The following is a 26,528-nucleotide window of genomic DNA, read 5'->3' on the forward strand; positions in this document are numbered from 1 at the left end:
ATCTATGAGTCAGCTATGACCACCTATGGCAAACGCGTGAAGCGGAATGCAGACTGATTTCAATCTCACTTTGAAGAGCTGGAACCTGTCATAGCCGCTAAGCGCATTGCACTGCTGAACTACAAGAAAGCCCCCAGCGAGTTAACATCCGTAGCACTTAAAACAGCCAGAAGCGCTGCACAAAGAACAGCCAGGTGCTCTGCAAATGACTACTGGCAACACCTATGCAGTCATATTCAGCTGGCCTCAGACACCGGAAACATCAGAGGAATGTATGATGGCATTAAGAGAGCTTTTGGGCCAACCATCAAGAAGATCGCCCCCCTCAAATCTAAATCAGGGGATACAATCACTGACTACGCAAGCAAATGGACCGCTGGGTTGAGCACTACCTAGAACTGTACTGGAGAGAGAATGTTGTCACTGAGACCGCCCTCAATGCAGCCCAGCCTCTGCCAGTCATGGATGAGCTGGACGTACAGCCATCAGAATCGGAATTCAGTAATGCCATTGATTCTCTAGCCAGTGGAAAAGCCCCTGGGAAGGACGGCATTACCCCTGAAATAATTAAGAGTGCCAAGCCTGCTATACTCTCAGCACTCTACGAACTGCTTTGCCTGTGCTGGGATGAGGGAGCAGTACCACAGGACAGCGCGATGCCAATATCATCACCCTCTATAAAAACAAAGGTGACAGCGGTGACTGCAACAACTACCGTGGAATCTCCCTGCTCAGCATAGTGGGGAAAGTCTTCGCTCGAGTCGCTTTAAACAGGCTCCAGAAGCTGGCCGAGCGTGTCTACCCTGAGGCACAGTGTGGCTTTCGAGCAAAGAGATCGACCAGTGACATGCTGTTCTCCCTTCGTCAGCTACAGGAGAAATGCCACGAACAACAGATGCCCCTCTACGTTGCTTTCATTGATCTCACCAAAGCCTTTGACCTCGTCAGCAGACGTGGGCTCTTCAGACTACTAGCAAACATTGGATGTCCACCAAAGTTACTAAGTATCATCACCTCATTCCATGACAATATGAAAGGCACAATTCAGCACAGCGGCGCCTCATCAGACCCCTTTCCTATCCTGAGTGGCGTGAAACCGGGCTGTGTTCTCACACCTACACTGTTTGGGATTTTCTTCTCCCTGCTGCTCTCACATGCGTTCAAGTCTTCAGAAGAAGGAATTTTCCTCCACGCAAGATCAGGTGGCAGGTTGTTCAACCTTGCCCGTCCAAGAGCGAAGACCAAAGTACGGAAAGTCCTCATCAGGGAACTTCTCTTTGCTGACGATGCTGCATTAACATCTCACACTGAAGAGTGTCTGCAGAATCTCATCGACAGGTTTGCGGCTGGTTGCAACGAATTTGGCCTAACCATCAGCCTCAAGAAAACAAACATCATGGGACAGGACATCAGAAATGCTCCCTTGGCTCATGCTCAACTAATGCTCTCCCCACTTGGGCCAAAATAATTGTTCCGTGCAATTTCTCACTGGCCGTTCTTAGCTTAAAATAGAGCATGTTCTGACTCATTGTGAGCAACGCCATGGCAGATTGCTAATAATATATTAAATCTTGCATAAAAAGCACAATTTCTGTCCATGTTAACCTTACTTCTTCTGTTATAATTGTTGAGTCACACTTTTCATATCAACATTTTTAATAGGAAACTATGTCAATATTTTATTATGCTTTAGTCATGATCTTCCAAAACTCTCTTGGTGGAGTGATTGTCCCTCTTGGATTGGAAAATTGCCAATGCCATGCCATTAAGAAGTGTGGGAGAGAGAAACCAGGAAATTATGGACCTATTAGTCTAAAGTCTGTTGTGGGGAAGTTACCAGAAACTGTTATTTGGGACAGAGTGACTGACCACATTGGATAAATATGAACTGATCAGAGATTTGTAACAGATATGTCATGTCTCACTAAGTAGTGAATTTTTTGAAAAGATAAAGGAGTGTCTATGGATGTTACTTATATGGACTTCTAGAAGGCTTTTGAGAAGGTTCCACACAAGAACTGTCAGCAAAAATGAAAGTACATGGAATTGCAGGGAACCGATTGGTATGATGACTAAATTGGTAAGGAGAAAGGGGACAGAAAGCAGGGATAAATGGTTTATACTCCGATTAGCAAGATGTGACTAGTGGTATCCTCCAGGAATCTCTACGGAGGTCTCAGCTTTTTACTATATCAATGACTTAGACAAAGGAATAGAGAGCCATATATCCAAGTGTGCTGACCAAATTTCCCTCTAATTTTATTTTTGGAATGTGCGAGTGATTTATTAAGTGCATGGCCCTGTAAATATTTTTTGCACGGCCATGCAGTCGCGGTAAATTAAAAGGACCGACTTGTGCATGGGCATACGCGGGGACTTTTGATTGGTTAAGCGAGTAGGCTAAACTGTGGCAGATGGAGTTTAACATGGGGAACTGTAAGGTCATCCACTACACAAATTGAACAGTATCATTAGATTTACCCATTGAATTGTCTTTTGTGTCTTTGAATACTTTAATTAAAGGTTTCACTTTAATGTCTCAGCCTATCTAAAGCTGAGGCATATACGAGGTATTTTTCTCTCCCAAGTACAGTGGAAGTTATAGAACCATTGAATTTTATAGCTCATTGCAACAATGCCTGCTCTCTGACAGAGCTGTGCACATAGTCTCATTTGCCTGCCCTGTCCCCATATTATTTTCTACATTTTCAACATGTCCCTTTTAAAATATAATTTGGCTTTCGCTTTCACCAATGTTGCTGGTAAAATATTTCATTTCCTAACAACCATCGATGTAAAGAAAAACACTCTCCTAACCTCTGGCTTTGTTCCTAATTGATGGCCTCTCGTTACCAACTCACCAATCAGTGGAAGTGTTTCCCTGATCAAAGCCTCTCAACCACATGTGAATTCTGAGCATTGCAATTTGTAACATTTCCACAGCGAGCATCAGTCGATTTCTCTGTGTCTCTATTTTCCCCTCAGCTTGCATATAGACAAGAAAAAACACAATGTTAAAACATGTAGACATGTAAACAATTTGCAAAAGGTATTTCAGCATACATGAAATTGCCCAATTCCTGCTGAAAATTACTTTAAGCTTGTCATGAGGCCAATCTCTGACAGAGACTTGGGCTTAATTTGTCTCACTTGTTTTGTGGCTGCTATCTCCTTTTCCAGGCTGCATAGAACTGTCCGGGTGTCTGCCCCAGTAGATTCATGTACAACTAGCTCCTTTTGTGATTACCCTGACCAGTTCCTAAATTTAGGCACTTCCAGCTTTAGGTCCAGTACATGTCTGGGAGGCTAAGGATTGTTTGGAAGAGTGTGGGTGAAGACAGTGGGGGAATGGGAGTTGGAGGCAGAACGACATGCTGGAAACAGATCAGTACAGCGATTCTCATCATGCTTCCTGACAAGTGCTGCTTTATCCCAGGCAGTCTCCTAGTGCTGACCAGAATCCTGGACAGCATCCAGCACCCTTCCCTGCCCATGCTCCATACCCCAAACACTCCTGCCAAGTGTTGCTAATATCCAAGGAGTGCCCTGTACAGTCAGTTACCAAACCCCATCTTCCCAAACACCAGGTGCCTACCTGTTCCTGAACATCATTTATGCCTGTTTCAGCAAGGGAAGTCTGTGCATCCAGTAACACTTTAACAACACTAAATCTGGCTTTAGACTGGAGGCTGCCACTAATGGTCCAGAGGTGGTACCCTAGGTCAGAAACAGGTTAGGCATATTTTCCTCAGCTAAACCCCCTAATTCCACACCCAGAGTGCAAAAACCCCAGAAGTCTTCTTGCTCAGTGTTTCCACGATCCTGGATCCTACGCATTGCTGCCAGATCTTGAAACCACCCCTCTTCCCCCCCCCCCCCCCCCCCCCCACCTCAACAAACATCCCCATGCCCCATCTTCCAATGTTGGCAGACTCTGGCAATACTTTACTGTCAATTGAAGAAATTAAACAGAGTAGCTAGCAGTCTACAGCTTGCATCTTATACATGAATTTGTTTGCCTTTCTGTGCTTTTTCAATAACAGACTCTGAAACATTTACAATGTGGTAAGAAAGAGCCTCACACATAATGATAAAGAAACTAGTAATTACATAGGGCTTTGATATGTACTGAAGCACTTCACAGACAATGAAGTGTACTAACTGTTGTTATGCAGGCAAACGAAAAATAAATTTGAGCACAGCAAGTTCCGACAAATAGCAGTAAAATGAATAATCAGTTAATCTATTTTGGAAATGTTGATTGAGGAATGAACATTGATAAGAAAACCAGGAAAACTCCTGCTCTGACATCTTTATTATGACTCGAATAGGTAAATAGTGCCTTGGTTTAACATTTTATCTCAATTATGGCACCTCTGACAATACAGCAATCCCTTGGTACTACATTGAAGTGGCAGTCTAGATTATGCACACAAATCCTGACGTGGAGCTTGAGACCACAACCTTCTGCCTCAGAAGTCAGAGTGCTGCCAACTGAAGCAAGTCAAGACAAAGCACACATTAAACTATAAGTGCATATGTACAGTAAAACAGAACAATATTTTGACAGCAAGAAAGTAGTAAAATATTTTGGTGGTAGAATTTATTTTAAAAAGATAGGTTACTTTAATTTTTTAGAGATACAGCACTGAAACAGGCCCTTCGGCCCACCGAGTCTGTGCCGACCATCAACCACCCATTTATACTAATCCTACACTAATCCCATATTCCTACCACATCGCCACCTGTCCCTATATATTTCCCTACCACCTACCTATACTAGGGGCAATTTATAATGGCCAATTTACCTATCAACCTGCAAGTTTTTGGCATGTGGGAGGAAACCGGAGCACCCGGAGGAAACCCACACAGACACAGGGAGAACTTGCAAATTCCACACAGGCAGTACCCAGAATTGAACCCGGGTCGCTGGAGCTGTGAGGCTGCGGTGCTAACCACTGCATCACTGTGCCGCCCAAAAACCTTAGTTTACTTTAGAATTACATTTTAATACAGGAATTTGGGAAATCATTTAAAAAGGTATCAGTGATTTTTAACCTGTGCATATGGAGGTGAGGTCATTAAGTTCTTGTTTATTTTGCTTTTTATGCATAGTATCATAGCATTTTACAGCACAGAAGGCAGCCATTTGTCACATTATGTCTGTGCCGGCTTTCTGAAAGATCAATCCACTCGTCCCAATTCCTTGCTCTTTCCCCGTACCTCTTTAATTTTTCCTTCTTCAAATATTTATTTTCTCTCTCCATCCTTTGACTTAATGATAGTATTCCCATCTGTGGGTTAGAAGGTGTAGGCTTTGAAACCTGCTCCAGAAAGTACCATCAAGTGGAGATTGGAGTTCCGACTCTGAATTCTGGTTTGATATCCAGTGGGCTTTTTGCGTTTGGTGGATACGAGTGCCAAGTGCTGGGTGCCCCCCACTCCCAATCATGAGTTGTGGGAGCCTATAAAACCCGACAGCCATATAGGACTAGCTACCCTATTAACTGGTATCAACAACCCTTGCTCCATCTTCCAATGTTGGTCGACTCTGGGCTCGCCCAGTGCTTTACTGTCAACTGATGAAATTAAACAGGATAGCGAGCAGCCTACATGGGAGGGAGTGTTCACATCACAGCCCATGAGCCTGTTAATCAGCCTGCAAATCCTTTAACCAGCTCAGTGTTCTTCAGGGGAAGAATATGAAGTTATGAAAAACAAAAAAACCCTCTCTCTTTGTTCTTAAATGGATGCCCTCTCATTACAGATGCACCAACCATTGGAAATTGTTGTTCACCATTTTTTTGTTTTGTTCATGGGATGTGGGCGTTGCTGCCAAGGCCAGCATTTATTGCCCCATCCCTAACTGCCCTTGAGTAGGTGGTGGTGAGCTGCCTTCGTGAACCGCTGCAGTCCATGTGGGGTTGGTACACCAACAGTGCTGTTACGAAGGGAGTTCCATGATTTTGACCCAGTGACAGTGAAGGAACGGCGATATAGTTCCAAGTCAGGATGGTGTGTGACTTGGAGGGGAACTTGCAGATAGTGGTGTTCCCATGCATCTGCTGCCTTTGTCCTTCTAGGTGGTAGAGGTTGCGGATTTGGAAGATGCTGTCTAAGGAGCCTTGGTGCATTGCATCTTGTAGATGGTACACAGCGCTGCCACTGTGCATTGGTGGTGGAGGGAGTGAATGTTTATGGATGGGTGTAAATCAAGCGGGCTGCTTTGTCCTGGATGGTGTCAAGTTTCTTGACTGTTGTTGGAGCTGCACCCATCCAGGTAAGTGGAGAGTATTCCATCACACTCCTGACTTGTGCCTTGTAGATGGTGGACAGGCTTTGGGGAGTCAGGAGGTGAGTTACTCACCGTAGAATTCCTAGCCTCGGTATTTATATGGCTACTCCAGTTCAGTTTCTGGGTAATGGTAACCCCCAGGATGTTGATAGTGGGAGATTCAATGATCGTAATGCCATTGAATGTCAAAGGGAGATCGTTAGATTCTCACTTGTTGGAGATGATCATTGCCTGGCACTTGTGTGGCGTGAATGTTACTTGCCACTTATCAGCCCAAGCCTGGATATTGTCCAGGTCTTGCTGTGTTTCTACATGGACTGCTTCAATATTTGAGGAGTTGTGAATGGTGCTGAACATTGTGCAATCAACTGCAAACATCCCCACTTCTGACCTTATCAAAACCCCTCAGACCTCCTATCAGCTTTCTTTGTTCTAATGTTCACTACTTTCTTCTCATAACTAAAGCTTCTTAACCCTGGTATCATCTTAGTGAATTCTCTCCTGTGTCCTCTTCATGACTTTGAATATTCTAACTGTGAGCTAACCAATGATTTCTATAGGTTTACCGTTATTTATTTGCTTTTGGGCTCTATACTCCAATTTATAAAACCTTTTTTAAAAAAAACTTTACAAACTTGTCTTCCCACTTGTAAAGATTGTGTATATGACCTCCCAAGTCTCTCTACTTCTTAAAAAGTTTTATCATGTAATGTATTTGTCCTCTCCTTATTCTGTCTCAAACTGTATCACGTCACATTTCTCCACACTAACTTTTATCAGACATCTATGTGGAAAATCTACAAATCTGTCTACATCATCCTGAAATCACTTATAGTCTTCACAGTTAACCAGGCTTCCTATTTTTGTGCCATCTTCAGATTTTAATTATAAGAAGGGCAATGATCCCAACACTGGCCTTTCAGAGACATTTGTGTTTACATTCTTCCGGTTTTGAAAAACATCCATCATCATCTGTTTTCTGTCCGTTGACTAACTTCATATCCATACTGCCACTGTTCTTTTAATATCATGTGCTTTAATTTTAAATCAACAGTTCTGCTATGTTGCAGCTTAGCAAATGCTTTTTGAAAATCCATATACAACATCTACTGCATTTCTTTTGTCTACACACTTAATTATTTCCTGCAAGAACTCAAATTTTATTCAATATTATAGCCTCTTATAATTTAGACTAAAAATGTGAAATGACAGTGGACAAATCCATCTCCTTATCCTGCTGCACAACAGAGACCAGAAAAATCCCAAGTTCTATCTCTAGTCTGTGCTAAGTTAGCTGATGTCAGCCAGTTAGTAGCTAGGACACAACAATTGGCCTCACACCTGATTGCTATCCAATGTCTTATTGCTGGAAAATGCATGTTTGTAGATGTTAGAAACATGGGAACAGGAGTAGGCCTGTTCCACCATTCAATATCATAACTGATCTGTTACCTCAACTCCATTTACCTGTATTTGCTCCATATCCCTTTCTACCCTTACCTAACAAAAATCTATCTCAGTTTTGAATTTTTCCAATTGACCAACCCTCAACAGCATTTTGAGAAAGAGAGTTCCAGATTTCCACTACCTTTTGTTGGACGAGGACAGGATCAAATTCAGCAGTGGTACCCTCCATGGTCAAATAGTCTACAAAGGTTAATTCTTAGCCCAGATATGAAACGTGGACACTTGGTTGAGATACCAAACGCTGCTGGGATTTGCAAACTCCTACCTTGGCATGAACCAGCACGTTCAGGGAGGGGAGAAAATTGGGGATGGCTAGGAGAGATAGTGAATTAAAAACAACTATAGAGCCCTCAATCTCTTTTTGTTTTCACAAACATTTGTTTGTGGTTATAATTTACTTTATGCCAAACTGATCAGAATCAAATAAAAATTAATGATCAGGATGATAATATAGAAACTAGATACTGAGCTTTAGGTCTCTTGGTGATTAGATTACTAACTAATAAAACAGAAACTTACTGTCCAATTTGAATGGTCAGCTAGCATTTAACTCAAGCCTTGGAAAAATTACTGTAAGATATCCTACAAAGGGTAGTTTAAATAAGAGATCTTTCTCATAAATCATTCCAGTGGGACACAGGATTTCCCAGTCTTACTGATATCACAGACTTCATTATTTCACCTTTAAATGATTAATACCCAAGGAAAAACCATTGAGACACCAGGAAATAATCCATATTTATAAGAAATTCATGCTATAAATAGTGAGCACTTTGAGAAAAAAAGAGTTTTGTTATGCTTAAAGGCCGTAGTTTTGGTTTTAAGAATAATTATGGCTGGTAGGACACCTTTGCTGATTTTCTTTAAGCAATGAGGATAAAAAATCAGATGAACAATCCTCATCTAAATTAAGTGTCTGCCTCAGCTCAGTGGCAGCTCTGTCGCCTGTGAGTCAGAAGTTCATTTGTTTAAGTCCCACTCCTCAGACTTCAGCACATCATCCAGGGTGACACATCAGTACAGTACTGAGGGAGTGCTGCACTGTTAGAGGTGCCATCTTTTGAATGAGATGTTAAAGAAATAGAGGCCTTGTCTCCTCTCTTAGGTGCACGTTAAATTCCCAAGGCATAGCTTGAAGAGCAGTGGAGTTTTCCCCAGTGGCCTATGTTGTGATAGCACATTGGTTAGTATGTTAAGATAATATGTTTGATACAATAAGTATAATCATTTGAATATATGTTTATGTAAATACATACATCACAGGAAGTCATGTAATATCACGTGTTGCAGCCATATTGCTCGGTCAGTAGTACATTTAAGCAGAAGCAAGAAGCAGCCTCCCAATAAAGCTCGGTGTTCAACCTTTATGCCAGCCTTTTGACTGTGTTTGTATTAGCCTAAACCCCAGATAATACAACAGCCCAGCCAACATTTATCATTCAACCAACATCACCAAAGAAGATTATCTGCTCATTGCTCTACATGGAACGTTGCTGTGCATGGACTGGCTGCTACAATTCCAACAGTGACTATACTTCATTTGCTGTAAAGTGTTTTGGGATGTCCTGAGGTTGTGAAAGGTGCTATGTGAATACATGTTCTTTCTGTCTAATTAACCAATGCCACATAAATGTTAATTGTAAAAAAAAGTTAAGATGTACTGAAATTACTGAAGTTATCTTAACTTCCAAAAAAACTTTACCTCTGCAAATTACTTTTTATATTGTGCATAGCTGGTAAACATCAAACAGTGAAAACGGCACACACATCCAGAACATGAATTTTTTTGGCTTTACTGGTGCTTCTAAAACTATTTACAGACATTACAAAATGTATATGAAACCTTAGTACCCCAAACCTAGCATAAAATATATGGTTGGAACAAAAATGCCAAAAAAAGATGCTAAAGTAGCTTGAGCCTCTAAAGATCAGAGAGCATATCATTGGTTTACATTACTCCATTATTTGCATTGTCAAGTAACTTGGAATCATGCCAAAACTGTTTTTACTTTCATTGCTTCACCAGAATTGAAGTTCAAGCAATGAAATGTGCTGCTTTATTCAAATTCAGCATGTGATCACTCTCAAGTGCCTGGAAGTGCCAGCCTTCCCCACTGGAGTGCAGCATGCTGTTGAGTGGAACCAGAACAGTTTGAGAATATGGCTAACCAGAAATACAATATGCTTACTTACCATTGAGGAAAAGTACAAGTTCATCAAATATGTGAAGGAGCACCCTGGAAAAACAGAGGAGGCTGTGGCACTTAAATTAACATCCATCCCAACCGTCATTCAAAAATTACCTGAATGAAGGAATAGAGAGTTGTATATCCAAGTTTACAGAAGATGCCGAGTTAGGAGGCACAGTAAGTTGTGTAGATCCGACCAGGAAGTTACAAAAGGACATCAACAGATTAAGTAAGCAGGGAAAACTCTGGTGTGGTGATTGATGTGCGCAAGTATGAGGTAATTCATTTTGGATCCCAGAAAGACAAGTTGGAAAATTTTATCAGTGGGAGATTAGGAACTATGGAGAAGCAAAGGGATTTGGGCATCTAGATACACTAATCACTAAAATCTGGTACACAGCTAAAAAAAACTCATAAAGAGAATGTTGGCCATAATCTCAAGGGGGCTGGAGTACAAAGGGAAGGAAGTTATGCTTCCTTTATACAGAGCCTTACTCAGACTCATCTGGAATACTGCACACAGCTTTGGGCATTACATTGTCAGCAAGCATCTTTTGGACTTTGGAAGGGTATAGTGCAGATTCAGCAGAATGATACCGGGCTTATAGGAGGTGGGGATCAGGGCGATAGTGAAAGAAATGTTGGGGGGAGGCTGAGTGGGAGCAAGAGAGAGAGAGAGTTGTGGAGAGGAGGGTGGGGGGGGGGGGGGGGGGGGGGAAACGTAGGAGAAAAAGGGCAAGTAAGAATGAGGGAGAGGTGGAGCGGGAAGGTGGCGATAAGGCTCCTACAGCACTGGCTGGCCCTCCCATGGCTATCATTACAGTACCTCTCCCCAACTAACCCATACCTCTGACTAATAAAATATATGAAAAGTCAAATAATTTGAGACAAAAAAAACAAAAACAAAGAGGACAGATAAAGAACCAGAAAAGGCAGACACATAAGCCAAGTTACATAGAGATGCAAGCAGAAAGCATCACATAAATGAAAGAAAAACAGCAACATGAAAAATGAAAGACAAGATGAAAAGGAGCTCATTTTGGACACATAGTGAGCCACACCACAGGAAAACCACTAATGTAACTTAATAGAAATATTTTTTAAAGGAGCAGGAGTTTTATACCATGTCATGTCCAGTTTGTTATTCTGCTAAAGTGGAACTGTGTCCCTTCAGGACACAAAGTCTGATTGTTTAGTAAATAGAAGCTTAGATCAATCAGAATGTAATTGCCTACATAACAACAGTGACTGCACTTTAAGAAGTAATTCATTGGTTATGGAGGACTTTGAGATATCCTGGGAGTGCAATAAGGTATGATATAAATTCAATTCATTCTTTCTCATCACTTTCAGGCCACAGCTCAAAACTACCCAGCACTTTTAAGATTCCAATGCAACTATAATGACATATGACATCTGCACAGATGAATTGTTTTAATATACCAGATATATGTAAATATGTGATTTGAACTATCATTTTTAGCAATTTTCAGGCACATTAATTTTTCAGGCACATTTTATGTGGCTTGAACACGGGTTTTAAATGTGGTCTCAATGAATTTAAACTTTGCATATGCTGAAACATTTAGTATCTATTCCCAGCTGAGATTTCAGCACCATAGTTTACCAATAAATGTGAAATATTAAACTAGCGAAAGTAGAGCAAAGATTCAGTTTTCTTCCCCTATTCCAATTTATTCTACACAAAAATATTTTTACACCTGAACATCCTCCTGATGGATCAACCAACATAAGCTGCAGAGGTAAAATGTAAGCTTATCATATTTGAAGAAACCAGGCTTGAAATACTTAAAAGAGACCTTACACATTTCTAGTATCCTACAGGACAATTTTGGGTTAGAAATTTTATTTTGTGTGTAAAGTGAAAAAAAATCTTTAGTTTTTATATACACCTCTATCACAATGCCATGGGGCGGGGAAGAGGGGATGGTCTTTTTCCTTCAATTTGGGTTTGATACTACTTATATGTACATGCAAAGGCGTTTACTTACGCAACCAGAGACACAATAAAGAACGCTGCAATATTGACTTTGCTGTATAAATGTGTTTAAAGTCGATGGAGTTCAAAGGTAACAGCAAAATGGGCGTTTAAGAGAGGAGCTCCAGAGTTTCACTACCTACCCAAGGAATGAAAAGTAACAGTAACTGAACAAGAGCAGTGGCACTGTCGATCCAAGGTTAGGAGGGGGATGGGGGCTGAAAACACATTCATTTCCATATGTCATGAATAATTCCATAAACCTTTAAAAAGATCCAGAATGTTTTAACATTTCAACAAAAGGATCTGCGGCACGTTATTTGCAAGGTAATCATAACGTCATTTAACGGATTGTACGTAGATGCTAAATGCATATTCGTGGTGCTTCTCTCTACGCCCTCCCTCATCAGTAATATGCCCTCCATTTAGTGGTCCAGTAGCAACCACAAAAATGCAGAAAATAATAGCAGCCACGTCAACTCTGGCTGTTTATTTAGAAGAATCAATCTTCTTAGCTATTTACTTGTAACACTATGTTTCCTAAAGTGACTTGCATCTTGTAGTTGGTTGCTTCAGCACCGGCACTCTTTAAAATCAAGCTGCAAGGTGTTGAAAAGCAAGATTCATTAGTTAAAAAGTAAACGCCTTTTTTTCCATCCAACCAGGAATGTTGAGACTCGAATTGCTATTTGGGGAATGCAAGTTTCTGTCCACTAGTGTAACCGTTTATGGTGTTGGCTCATTCGCATCAATACTCAGAGACGTCAAAGCTATTGCTTTTATGCCTAATCTCTCTTTCTCACAACTCTGTACTTTACTTCACGCCAAGTCCCACCTCTGCCTCGCGCTGATTGGTACGGTGACGTCATAAAACACTCCATTTCAGAACGTTTCCTGTCTGCGGCGCAACTTGTGATTGGTTGAGAGCGGTGCCCTTGCACAGTCCTCACTCACACTCTTGTCATTCTAATTATTTTTTTTGTTCTTCAACAGCAACCTTCCTCTTCGTTAAACTACAACTAATGAATCAAACTTGACGGACTAAAAAAAGACTTTAAAAAAGCATCGGGAACCTAGTCAAGTAGCCCAGCTTGCAGACATAACGTTGAAACACTACAACTTGTTCTTTATTTTTCTTTTTATTGAAAAAAATGGGTACGTAACAATGTAATTAACACAGGCGCATGCGCACCTCGGCGATGCAATCAGCCGAAGGAGCAGTCACCCGCCTACAGCAGATGCTGGCGCTTTCTGATTGAACAGAAGACCCGTCCATCAAGCATGGGATGAGATTAAAATACTGAAGTGTTAATTAAGTTGTTTTTGTGCAAATTCACGTCCTCTGCTCTACAAATTTAGATGTGCACAAAAAATTACTCGAATTAAATTTTTAAGTCATTTCATTTCTCACCTTTTCCTCCCGAAAATGTACTCTACTCAATCAGCTCCAGTCCACGAAAATTCTCCACCATTATAACCAAAATCTATTAATGTTATAAGGTTGATTTACTACAGGAAGAATGAACATCTAATAAACAACCTCTCCTTAAACTATTTTAATCCCTCCACGCTTTGGAACTGAATAAAACTTTAAAAGATTTGAATTAAGTAAATTTCCGCTACAAAATATTTGCTGCATTGGGATTATGAAGTGCACTTTGGAACAAACTACTTCCTCGCATGAATATTTTTTTAAAAATAGCTATTCATTTCAGTTTCTGCTATTTTCCTATTCCGAATTCAAAAACTTAAAAAAAAATGTTTTAAACAATAATATATATAGATGTTTGAACAGATTGCAACTGCGAAAGTTAGTTGCAATGTGTGCAGCTGGTGTAGGTTGCTGCGAGCACGCATGCGCACTGCCCTCCTCCGGCAGGGTTCCATTGCTCCATCCGGGTACTCAGCATTAGCATTGGCAGCCGAGGCACAACTTTTCCTCGAGGCAAAGTGAAATCCAGGCGCGCGCTCGTACCCGCTGAATATAGTTCCCGGATTCACTGCTCAAACCGTTAACGGAAAACTACCGGCCGGAGTCCGTTACTCGGCGGCCTCGCAGCTTTGGCATCGGTGCAGCGGGAGCACTCAGTCCGGAGCCGCCGGCCCTTCCCCGACTTGTTTTCGGGAGAGTTTTGTGAAAAATGGCGTAAAGTGAGTGATGAGTCCTGTGTCCGTACTAGCAAGAGAGGCAAGAACTTGCTTTGCAGACTGTGTCTACTTGTTCTTTCGATTGTTTATTGCCGGCTTATTTATTTATTTAAAAGCTGTTAAGTTTTTGATTATCGCAGACACGCTCGTAAAACATTCACGCCAGCGATCGGACGCACACAAACAACTAACTTCATTTCGTTTGGATTCAAAGTGTCTGAAAAAGTGCTTTTGAAGTCCAGCCATGGAGATGCAAAGCCTTCAAGAGGCGCTGAAAGTAGAAATCCAGTGTCATCAGGTAAAAAAAAAACATTTTACCCTTTATGGTCAAAAGAGAGAAAGAGAGAGAGCAAATCAAACCCGGAATAAACTGGGCATTTCTTAGCGACGCTTTGGATTTTAGGATCAATTAATAGCAATAACCCGCTGGCGATGTTGTTTGCATCCAAGATCTTTAACTTTGAGACGAGTTTTTGCTGGTGTTCGAGTTCAGAGCGACAAAGATTTGGAGTAATATTGCGGTTGGCTTGTGTGTATGTGTGTGTGGTGAGGAGATTAGTACGAGACTTGAATATTTATGAGATGCTCGAAACTGACTCTGTGTTTGCGTGCCTCTTTGTTCCTCCCAATCATGATAACTTATATTGCTCTTTGACCTTTTATATTAAAATCACATCAATATTATAATTTTTTGTTTTTAGAAACTAGTTGCACAGATGAAGCAAGATCCACAGGTAAAATATCTAATTCTTTAAGTATTTTCTTATCTGTGTGTTCGGGAAGACGATCAGAAACTTTATCAGTGCAGATCTCATTTGGTAGTCAGCATAACTGTAGAGTGTGCATATTAAACAGTAACTGTTCACACTTTATTGGATAAAGTATTAATTTTCTGCTATGTCACATCGCAGACGTGTCATTTTTATTTAAAAATACATTTTTTCCAGAACGGAGAACTTAAGAAACAGCTCCACGAAAGACAATCCCGAATAACATCTCTTAGTGAGAAACAAGTAAGAAATTGGTTTAATTCTTGGCGACGTATTGATGTATATAGTAGCGATTTAACATTTACGATGACTTTCACTAAAAGTAACTGTGGGGGAAGGGAATGGGGGTTGTGAACAATTAACATGTAACCGTACAAGGTAAAAGCAATGTGTGACGAAAGCTGTATACATACAGATGAACGACTAAAATTAAAATGTTGGCTTATGTCTTGAGATTAGTTTGCTTCTAAATGAAGTGAAGTTGTGGCGTGCGTTTAAGTTGGCAAATTCTGAGGCGTCCATTTTGGATAGGTCGACATATTTTCCAAGTATAGAAAGAGAAGGGGAAAATCTGGCAACTAATTTGCACGTTAAGTTTATAATACCGATTTCTATTGTCAATTTCCCTACCCAATTCTTGCCAGAGTACTTAAATAGTTCATTGTTTTTTGAGTTACAAAGCTCTTACTTGCCGACTCCTTGTTCTGAATTGACGTGTTAGCGGTTGATTTGGGTTCACCACCACTTTCCTTTTTCTTCTCTTGTGTGAATTTAATGAGCAGGATATTGCTCAGGACTTGATTTATTTTGGGAGGGATCTGAAAATGTCGAAGTGCGTGAATATTGGTGTCCGAGAACTCCGAAGGCCGACTTTGCATACTTGGAGCAGTTGATGGAGCTTGGCTTCTAGCGGAGAACCCTGATTATTACAATAGAAAAAAAATTCAGCACCACGAACAGATGCCATTGAACAGACAGCTTGCTCTGGCTCTGTCCAGCACTAAGCTTCTCAACTATTTTGTGTATTTTTGCAAAAAGATCACATTTTTATCCTCCCTATTATTGTCCGGAAAGCTTAACCGTAATTCCCATGAAGCATTTTGAGAGGTTTCAAATCCAAACGCTCCGTATATTGAGTTTTTCTTAACTCCATTGATCTTGTTTCTTTTGGAATGCAGCTTGCAGCACCAAGTTAGCACTGCATCTTAATTTTGTTAAAGATCGAAACGGGCATATGTAAGCATAATCGGTGATCTTGTTGTCGGTTTAATAGCGACTGATGTAAAGTATGACAGTTTCTTTTTTTGGGGCGGGGTGTGAGAGAAGTAAATCGGTATATTTTATTATTTATTTATTTTGCCAGCACATTCAATTTGGTAGTGGAAGCTTCCATTTTGTAAGTAAGGGGTGTTGTGTTTTTTCCCTAACATGGAGAAAACTATGAAGAAATCGCAATCTGAAGTGTGGAGGGGGATGGGCCTCATTCATGCTTAACATTACCATTTTGATGGCATTGATATTTTGTGGGGGGGGGGGGGGGTTGCGGGGAGAGGGTGCGCGTAGACCACTGGTTATAATCTCTATATGTTTATCAAATCAGTTGTTTTAATTCACCAAAAAATGTCTCCCTCCCCCAATTGTGGAGGAAGGGATTTTTGTTTTTGATCACTCAGCATTTTTGTACTGTAGTTAGAATAAAAAATGTGTATCAAAAGCTGTAGTGTTTGCTTCTACTTTATTCATCACTTAATCAAACTTTTACTTAGGTGGAAAGAGCATGGAATCTTTTGGCCAAATACAGTAATAACTGAGAGCTAACTATTAGGAAAATAAAATGGTGCTTTGTTACATTACAGTTAATTATTCATGAAATTTTAAAGTGCAAATTAACTGCACTTTACTGCATGTTAAAACAGATGAACATTTCTCTCTATGGAAGTGCTTACTTTCACTGGAGTATGATTTTATGCTAACCAGTAGCTTTCCAGTACCTTGCCCAAATGGACATTCTTCACATGTGAAACTAAACAAGAAATATTAGTGGACAGTTTGAGCACGAAAGAGCGACTTCACACTTGCACTTGTCCACTCATGCAATTTTTCTGTAGGAGTTAACAATTGGGTATGGGTGTCGCCTCTCCCTTTGAAATCATTTCACTTAGCACAAATTAGTGATTGAACCCAAGATTAAAACTGGAAATTTCCGACTTCTGTGACTCGAGTTTTGCGTTGTGTTTACTCACTGAACTACGAGGGAGCCTATGATCTTAGTGGTTTATTTCCAAGTGAGCAACACCGTATTGGACCAGTTTGTATTGAGTTCCATAGTATGATCAGATATTAGAAACAACTTTTTTTTTGTAATTTGAACTATATTTGGGAAAAGCAAGTCCCTAATGAAGTGCCGTAACTGATATTTCATGCTAGATTTTAGAAGATTGTTGATGCACTGTTGAGCTTCTGGGTTTTTCAGTGTACTGGTTATAATTTTGATCTTTTAATCCTGTGACTTAGCCAGCATTGTTAACTCTTATTTCTTGAATCTCTGAAGTGCCAAAAAAGGTTTACCTTTACTTGGGATGTCGTAGATCTGTTGTGAACTACTTGATCACTTTATTCTCCATTACTTAATGTTCATTTTATTCTAATTTACCATTTGAAAGAAATTGTAACTCATTGTAGCTTTAGTCATGTTCTGAGAGAATGGGCTTTGAAAAGTTTGTTACAGCTTTATTATTTCTCCCCACCTTATCCAGTACATAGGGAGGTTAAAAGCTTTTGTTCTGGAATTGAATGTGAATGTTCCACTTCCATTTCTTTAAACGTTGGGTTAATAGCATACTGTAATCAAGTGTGATATATTTCGATTCATGTAAAACTATTACACTTAATCAAGTGAAAAAACATTCCTGTAAATCGATTTCAATTAAGGGTGCTTCAGAAGAAAATTAATTCATTGCATTGTTATTTACTCAAGGAAATCAACTTTGGCACGTGTATATAACTGAAACAGAAACTAAATCCCCTCCCTCCAATCCGACGTAATTCTGCAATAAAAATGTAACATTGTGTAAGTAGTCCATTGTATTGATTAAAATTAAATTATGAATCTGCAAACCCTTAGAATATCTGGATTGCTGTAGTTATGACTCAAAGAAGGCAGGAAATCTGTTTTTGTAACTAAGCTGTTAAATTTCTATTTTGCTGCAAGATATAAGATTTTCCTACTCATTGAGTGCTTACATACAAAATAGCCTAAAAGCATGAGAATCAATAATGTGTAAAATTGAACAAAATTTAGATTAAGGGCCCACAAAATGAAAAGGGGTTTAAAGCAGTCAGCAGTGAGTAAATAATAGCTGGCCAAGTTATCATAGTTAGGACACAGCTAACGTGTAAGCAACAAAAAATCTTTCTGGTACATACGCTGAAACTAATAAGTAAATATGGTGGGGGAAAAAGTCCCACTTCAAAATCCATATGCATTTTAGTACAAATGGAGTATGATGATCCTGATTTGATACTTTGTTGCCTTGTCAGTAAATCAGTGATAATGCAGTCTCTTTTTCTGTGATTTGTTACTTGGGCAGCTGCTGGCTTTGAAATTATTCACTACATGCTTTCAGTGACCAAATGTTGATAGGAAACCCTTTCCCTTTATGAGGTTGTTTGATTATAATTTAATGTAATGAAGCACAGTAATAATGCTTCTTAGTGTCACTTGACTGTTGTTTGAACAGAACATTATCCTTCACATAACATGATGTAATATACAAAGACCCCATTTGCTGCGTGTGTGTGTCTTTTTTAAATATTACTTTTCATTTTTACTGAAATGCTGCTAGTGTTTACCAATTTTTCATGATTGCAGTTAAGTTAGTTTTGTTGTAACCTTTTGTGTTTTCCTCTTTCTAATTTTTCTTTTTTTTAAAAACAAGTTGTTTGATAAGCAGTGCATCTCTTGTAAATAGTAACTAATATTTATGCTACTTTAAAAACTAGTGTTGGTATGTAACAGTTTACTTAAATTGACTTGGAATTCCTTACCAAACTAAAAGATGGTGTAACAATGCTTTGACCCTTGATATGTCTTGTTGGAATCATTGATTATATGATGAGATTAAAAAGTTTCTTATACCTCAAATATATTTTATGTTCTTAGAGCTTGAAAATAAAAGCAGAAGTAGGTAAAGTTCTTTTCCTTTTTCTACTTTTCACCCTTCCTCCATTCTGGAAGCACTCTTAATGAGGTATGTTTCACAGGTGCCAAATTGCTGTCCTTTTATAGATTAGATTAGAGATACAGCACTGAAACAGGCCCTTCGGCCCACCGAGTCTGTGCCGAACATCAACCACCCATTTATACTAATCCTACACTAATTCCATATTCCTACCAAACATCCCCACCTGTCCCTATATTTCCCTACCACCTACCTATACTAGTGACAATTTATAATGGCCAATTTACCTATCAACCTGCAAGTCTTTTGGCTTGTGGGAGGAAACCGGAGCACCCGGAGAAAACCCACGCAGACACAGGGAGAACTTGCAAACTCCACACAGGCAGTACCCGGAATCGAACCCGGGTCCCTGGAGCTGTGAGGCTGCGGTGCTAACCACTGCGCCGCCCAAATATGTGTATGGTTCTTGCTTAGACTTTGTCAGGAGGCTTTTTTGGTAAAGGATACATAATGGGTGAGTCTGAAACTATCCTTACCTGATGTCCAACAGGGTTACTGGATTGCGATTGGAATTGCAACTGTCTGAATTATTTGATATATTTTTCTTCAGCTCAGGGGCATTGAGGCCAATTTTAATGTGGTTAATACCATATGCTTGCAACCAGCTAGTCCTGCATAGAACAGCAATTGAACAAGCTATGTTGTTTTTGTGCTTGACTCAGGCATGGATACAAAATAGTTCACCAGCAAATGCTGTACTCGAGTAGCAATCACCGTTGTGGATCACAAGAACTTTTTTAAAGCATTTTTTTATTTAAATAGTTTTCAGCTTGAATTTTGCATATTCTCTGCACCTCCTCAGTTTTACTTCTGTCATTTGATTATTCTGAAAGTTAAAAGTTACTCAAAAGATTAAATCTAGAATTTAAAAACTGCTTATTGCTCTCTCTGTCTTTGGAAATGTTCTCATGGTGATGAGATCGGAACCTCCTTAGCCTTTTCTGTATTAGTTGCTTTTTTTTAATATATAGTTGTAATTTCCAGCATGTCATAAATCTGCTGAAGCAGCATAGTTCTGATTATAACCTTTTGACAGCAGCAATGTGGCGAAATGTAGTTTAAAGCATGCCTTTGCTGTAGTTTGAATTAAAAAAAACTAGTATTCTAACTGCAGTGGGTTCCTGCCTAAATAGTGGGCAATTATATTAAAACAGATTTAATTAACTATTTAGGTATGGAAAATATATTTGTGTGTTTGTTTTATATGCGATGATTGAGTAATACCAATTGATTTTCTCTAATTATTGTTGCTCAATTTCTGGAAAACTGGTCTGATGTTGTCATTTAACATGGCTAGTTTATTTGGTACCAGCATGAGGTGAAAATAAGTGACAATGGGAAATTGTGGAAGTCCAGCTAACATGAAACTCTTCATTTCTGACAGATATACATGATGTACAGAAGTTGACTTAAGCATGTTAGAGGGTTTAAATGAGCGTTCTGGATTAAATTAACTATTAACATGCCATCCTTAAAGTCTATGTGTGCTTAGTCTGAGATAATTCAGAGCGATATTTGTTTGAATTCATCACAGGCTAAAGATCACCACAATTCATACTAATCTGCTTTACGGATATAGTTTTCAGTCTGTCTTTTGCAATTGTTGCTTCTGTTAGGTTCAGCCACTTGTCAATGTCTTTATGAATGTATTTATGCGCAATGTCATTTTTAGATTACCACTTTATGAATAGTTAAAATACTTTTTATGGGCAAAGTATCATTTTATTTACAAAAGAATCTCCGCTTTAACAGTACATCTAGAGTCATTATGGCACAGAAATAGACCATTCGGCCATTGAGTCCATGCTGGCTCTCTAGAGCAGTCCAGTCAGTTCCATTTATTTTTTATTTTATTTTATTTATTCAGAGAGATACAGCACTGAAGCAGGCCCTTCGGCCCACCGAGTCTGTGCTGACCATCAACCACCCATTTATACTAATCCCATATTCCTACCACATCCCCACCTTCCCTCAATTCCCCTACCACCTACCTATACTAGGGGCAATTTATAATGGCCAATTTACCTATCAACCTGCAAGTCTTTGGCTGTGGGAGGAAACCGGAGCACCCGGAGAAAACCCACGCAGTCACAGGGAGAACTCCGCACAAGCAGTACCCAGAATTGAACCAGCGCTGGAGCTGTGAGGCTGCAGTGCTAACCACTGCGCCACTGTGCTGCCCATTCTCCTGCTGTATCCTTGTAGCCTGACAATTTTATTTCCCAATTTCTCTTTGAAATCATTAATCATATCCACTTCCACTACCCTTGTAGGCAGCAAGTTCCAGGTCATTACCACTCATTTGTAGAAAAAGTTCTTCTTCACATCCCCTCTGCATTTCTTGCCCAAAACCTTGAATCTATGCCCCCTAATTCCTTGTATCATGATCTAATGGGAACAATTTTTCTTTGTCTGTCTTGGGTCAATCTGTCGCTATTGCCTCTATCAAATCTTCCCTCGATCTCCTTTGCTCCTTGGTGAACAACCCCAGGTGCTCCAAACCTTGTTGCTACAATTTATAATGGCAGTGGTAGGTTCTAATTTTAGTATTTACTTTCAGGACTTGCATTCTGTTACATAGAGTGTTAAGATGATATCAAGGTTGAGAAGTTCTAAATCCAATTGTTAACTTCATTTTTTTCAAATAAGCCCTTTTGAAATAGGGAAGGCAAATTTTTATGTTAAATCTGTAGAAGTCTCTCTTTCTCCACCCTCCCACACCATGTGTGCTTCCTGCTGTTAGATGCAAGTTGTGTATTTTGTTTTGATTGTGGCCTTTCAGCATGTGTCTGAGCTATCATAGTTTCTGTAAAACTGGAGTTCTTTGACAGAATATTAGAAATTTGGTCCTGTTTGGAAGTCCAAATTTTACATGATATTTTTCCTCTTTCTAAAAAAAAAAGTCATTAAAAAAAAAAAAATCACCTTTTGGAATGTGAACAGCACTGGCAAGGCTGGCATTTATTGCATATCCCAATTTAATGCCTTGCACAGTTTGATAAAACTGAGTTTTTTTTAGTTTGTTCACAGGATGTGGGCGTCGCTAGAAGGCTAGCATTTATTACCTTCCCAACTGTCACTTGAAAATATGCAGATGAGCCACCTTGAACAGCTGCAGCATGAGTGGTGAAGGTATTCCCAAAGTGCTGTCAGGGAGGGAGTTCCATTATTTTGATCCAGCGACAATGAAGGACCAGAAATATATTTCCAAGTCAGGATGGTGTGCGAGTTGGAGGGAACCTGCAGTTGTTGGTGTGCCCATATGCCTACTACCCTTGTCCGTTTAGGTGGTAGAGGTTGTGGGTTTGGGAGGTGCTGCCAAAGACTCACTGGTGTGTTGCTACAGTGCATCTTGTCGATCAGAAGTTCTCAAACCTCTTTGGTTAAAGACCTGTTTTCGATTGGATTATTCATCACTAACATTCCCCCCCATCTAAATTATTATAATGTCTAATACTCATTATATGAGAGTGCTGTCTGGAAAGTGTGTTTCAATAATGCTTTTAAGAAAACTGGTATTTATTTAGATATTACTGAAATGGATATGCTGGCTTCTCACTGCAGAGAATGTGTATCCTAGGTGTGATGTTTGACAATGACGTTCGTAAATCATTCTCCACTTCCAGACAGGATCTGCACGTTTTCTTTCCAGCCTTAAGAAAAATGTCGCTTTTGATGAACCTGTATTTTGGCGCCCTTTTTTTGAGTTTAAGTATGTAAATCCCTCTCTCTTGAGCACAACTGAACTCACCTGGTGCCTACCACCACCCTTGGTAACTGTGGGTCTACCTGGTGATCTTTGTGTCATGCCCAATACTTCTCCAATGTGCGGCTCCCTCCTAGGTGAACAGCCAGCATGCTCTGTGCTGCATATGTAGTGACTGCATGCTGCTTATTCACTTACTCTGGACCACGGTGCCCTAGGTGGTCACCCACTCGTAAGAGCAGCTCCCATTCAGTAAGCATTTTCACGTTATTTGGCGGATCCCTTGGAAAGTCTCTGTGGACCCCAATTTGAGAACCACAGTTCAATTGTACACTTAACTGTTGTACAGTGGTTATGTTACTGGTCTAGTAATCCAGAGGCCTAGACTAGTGATCTGGAGGCATGCGTTCAAATCCTGCTACGGCATTTGTGCAATTTAAATTCAATAAATTTAAATAAATCTGGAAAAAAAAGCTAGTATCAGTAATGGTGAACCACCAGATTGTTGTAAAAACCCATCTGGTTCACGAATGTCCTTTTAGGAAACCTGTCATCCTTACCTGGTCTATATGTGACTCCAGACCCACAAAGAATGCAGTGACCCTTAACTGTCCTCTGAAATGGCCAAGCAAGCCACTCAGTTGTATCAAACCACTACAACGAAGCATAAGAAGAATAAAACTGGGCTAACCACCCTGCATCAGACCAGCCATTGGCGAAGTCATCCTCATGAACATCTGGGAACTTGTGTCAAAAATGGGAGAACTATCACACAGACTAGCCAAATAACAGCCTGACACAGTCATATGCACAGAATTATACCTTTCAGACTCCTCTATCACCATCCTCACCAGAGTTGGTGGCGCAGTGGTATACAGTTGGGAGGAATTCTCAGCATTGACTGTGAACCCCATGCAGTCTAATGGAATCTGGTCAAACATGGGCAAGGAAACCTCCTGCTGGTTATTACCCACTGCCCTCCCTCAGTTGATGAATCAGTTCTCCTTCATTTGGAGCACCACTTGGAACAAGCACTGAGGGTAGCAATGACACTGAATGTACTCTGGGTGGGGGGCTTCAAAGTCCATCACCAAAAGTGGCTTGGTAGCAGCATTACTAACCTAGCTGGCTGAGTCTTGAAGGACATAGCTGCCAGCCTGGGCTTGCAGCAGATGGTGAGAGAACCAACAGGTGGGGAAAAACCTACTTGATTTCGTGTTTACCGATTTACCTGTCACAGGTGCATTCGTCCATGATGGTATTGGTGTCCACCGCAAAGTCCTTACGGAGGTGAAGCCCCATCTTCACACTGAGGATACCCTCCATCGTGCTGTATGACGATACCACAGTGCTAAATGGAATAGATTCAGAACTGATCCAGCAGCTCAAAACTGGACATCCGTGAGGTTCTGTGGGTCATAAATAACAGCAGAATTGTGTTCTACAGTCTAACCTCATGACCTGGCATATCCCTCACTGCCATTACTATCAATCCTGATTCAATGAGGAATGCACAAAAGCATGCCAGGAGCAGCATTCCGGCATACATAAAAATGAAGTGCCTACCTGGTGAAGCTACAACACATGCGTGTTAAACAGCGGAAACACTGTGCTATAGACAGAGCTAAGTGATTCCACAACCAACTGATCAGATGAAAGCTTTGCAATCCTGCCAATTCCTGTTGCAAATGGTGGTGTACAATGAAACAATTAATGGAAGGAAGAAGTACCATCAACATCCCTATCTTAAATGTTGGAGCCCAGCAGGTGAGTGCAAAAGACGAGGTTAAGTGTCTGTAACTACCTTCAGCCAGAAGTGCCAAGTGGATGATCCATCTTGGTCGCCTTCTGAGGTCCCCACTGTAACAGTTCCAGCTCTCAGCCAATTTGATGCATTCCACATGATATCAAGAAACGGCTGAGTGAACTAGATATAGCCAAGACTATGGGCCCCGACAACATCCTGGTTACAGTGCTGAAGACTTGTGCTTCAGACCTAGTTGCTCTTCTAGTTTAGCTGTTACAGTATTGTGTCTGCATGAAAAAATGGAAAATTTCCCAGGTCCATTCTGTCCACAGAAGGTAGGACAAATTCAATCCTGGCAGTTTACTGCCCTATCAGCCTACCCTTAATCATTAGCAGAGTGATGGAAGGTGTCGTTGACAGTGCTATCAAGCAGCACTTACTCACTAATAACCTGCTCGGCGCTGTTCTGTTTCGGTTCTGCCAGGACCACTTGGCACCAAAGCTCATTATAGCCTTCCAACATGAACAAAGGAGCTGAGTTCCAGAGGTGAGATGGAAGTGACCACCCTGGACCTTAAGGCAACATTTGATCGAGTGTGGCATCAATAAACTTTAAAAAATTTAAGTCAGTGGGAATTGGGGAAAACTCTCCACTGGTCGGAATCAAACCTAGCACAATGGAAAATTGTTGTGGTTGTTGGACGCCTATCGTTTCAGCCCCAGGACATTGCTGTAGGCGTTTCTGTGTCCTAGGCCCAACCTTCTTCAGCTGCTTCATCAATGACCATCTCTCCATCATGAGGTCAGAGGTGTGGATGTTTGCTGATTGCTCAGTGTGTGAAATATCAGATATGACGAGCAAAATGAGAGAGGAAGTACTAAAGGGTCTGTCATCCTTGAAAGTGGATAAATCGGCAGGGCCAGATGGATTGCATCCCAGGTTGTTCAAGGAAGCTAGGGAGGAAATAGCGGATGTGCTGAGGATCATCTTCAAATTCTCATGAGATACTACCAGAAGAATGGAGGTCTGCGAACATCGGACCATTGCTTAAAAAGGGTGCGAGGGATAGGCCAAATAATTATAGGTTGGTCAATCTGACCTTGGTGGGTACATTATGAGAATTAATTCTGAGGGACAGGATAAACTGCCACTTAGGCATGGATTAATCAGGGGTAGTCCGCATGCATTTGTTCAGGGAAGGTCATGTCTGTCTTCCTTAAAAAACTCAAATCAAGTTAGTAACAAGGAGGATTGATGAGGGTAGTGCAGTGGATGTGGTCTACCTGGATTTTAGTAAGTCATTTGACAAGGTCCCCTCATGGCAGACTGGTCAGTAAAATGAAAGCCCATGGGATACAGGGGAATATGGCAGATTGGATCCAAAATTGGCACAGTGATCCGAAACAGGGTAGTAGTCGATGGATGTTTTTGCGAATGGAAAGTGGTTTCCAGTGGCGTTCCACAGGGCTCAGCATTGGGACCCTTGCTGCTTGTGGTATATATTAATGATTTCGACTTCAATGTGGGAGGCATGATTGGGAAATTTGCTGATGACACAAAAATTGGCTGTGTAGTTGATAGTGAAGAGGATAGCTGCAGACTCCAGAATGATATCGATGGTTTGGTTGAATGGGCAGAAACATGGCTAATAAGAATTCAATCCAGAGAAATGTGAGGTAATGCATTTGAGGAGGGCAAACAAAGCGAGTGAATACACAATAAATGGGAGGATATTGAGAGACCTTGGAGTGTGTGTCCACAGGTCCCTGAAGGTGACCAGTAGATAGAGTGGTGAAGAAGGCATATGGGATGCTTTCATTTATTGGCCGAGGTATAGAATGCAAACAAAAACAAGAAATGCTGGATTCACTCAGCAGGTCTGGCAGCATCTGTGGAAAGAGAAGCAGAGTTAACGTTTCGGGTCAGTGACCCTTCTTCGGAACTGACAAATATTAGAAAAGTCAC

The 26,528-nt window shown here is 40.6% G+C and overlaps 1 protein-coding gene across 1 annotated transcript in view; it reads left to right on the forward strand.

Annotated features, from left to right (window-relative positions):
* Nucleotides 1–13,809: 13,809 nt before the first annotated feature.
* Nucleotides 13,810–26,528, forward strand: part of phf21b (PHD finger protein 21B) — a 269,761-nt gene continuing 257,042 nt past the window's right edge. Inside the window, exons 1-3 of the mRNA XM_068050837.1 lie at nt 13,810–14,396; nt 14,800–14,832; nt 15,046–15,111. Of these exons, the coding sequence (XP_067906938.1) occupies nt 14,343–14,396; nt 14,800–14,832; nt 15,046–15,111 (153 nt within the window). The 5' untranslated portion in view covers nt 13,810–14,342. The remainder of the gene's footprint in view (nt 14,397–14,799; nt 14,833–15,045; nt 15,112–26,528) is intronic.

This window comes from Heterodontus francisci, chromosome 18 (assembly GCF_036365525.1).
Source record: "Heterodontus francisci isolate sHetFra1 chromosome 18, sHetFra1.hap1, whole genome shotgun sequence".
In the NCBI taxonomy this organism is placed as follows: Eukaryota; Metazoa; Chordata; class Chondrichthyes; order Heterodontiformes; family Heterodontidae; genus Heterodontus; species Heterodontus francisci.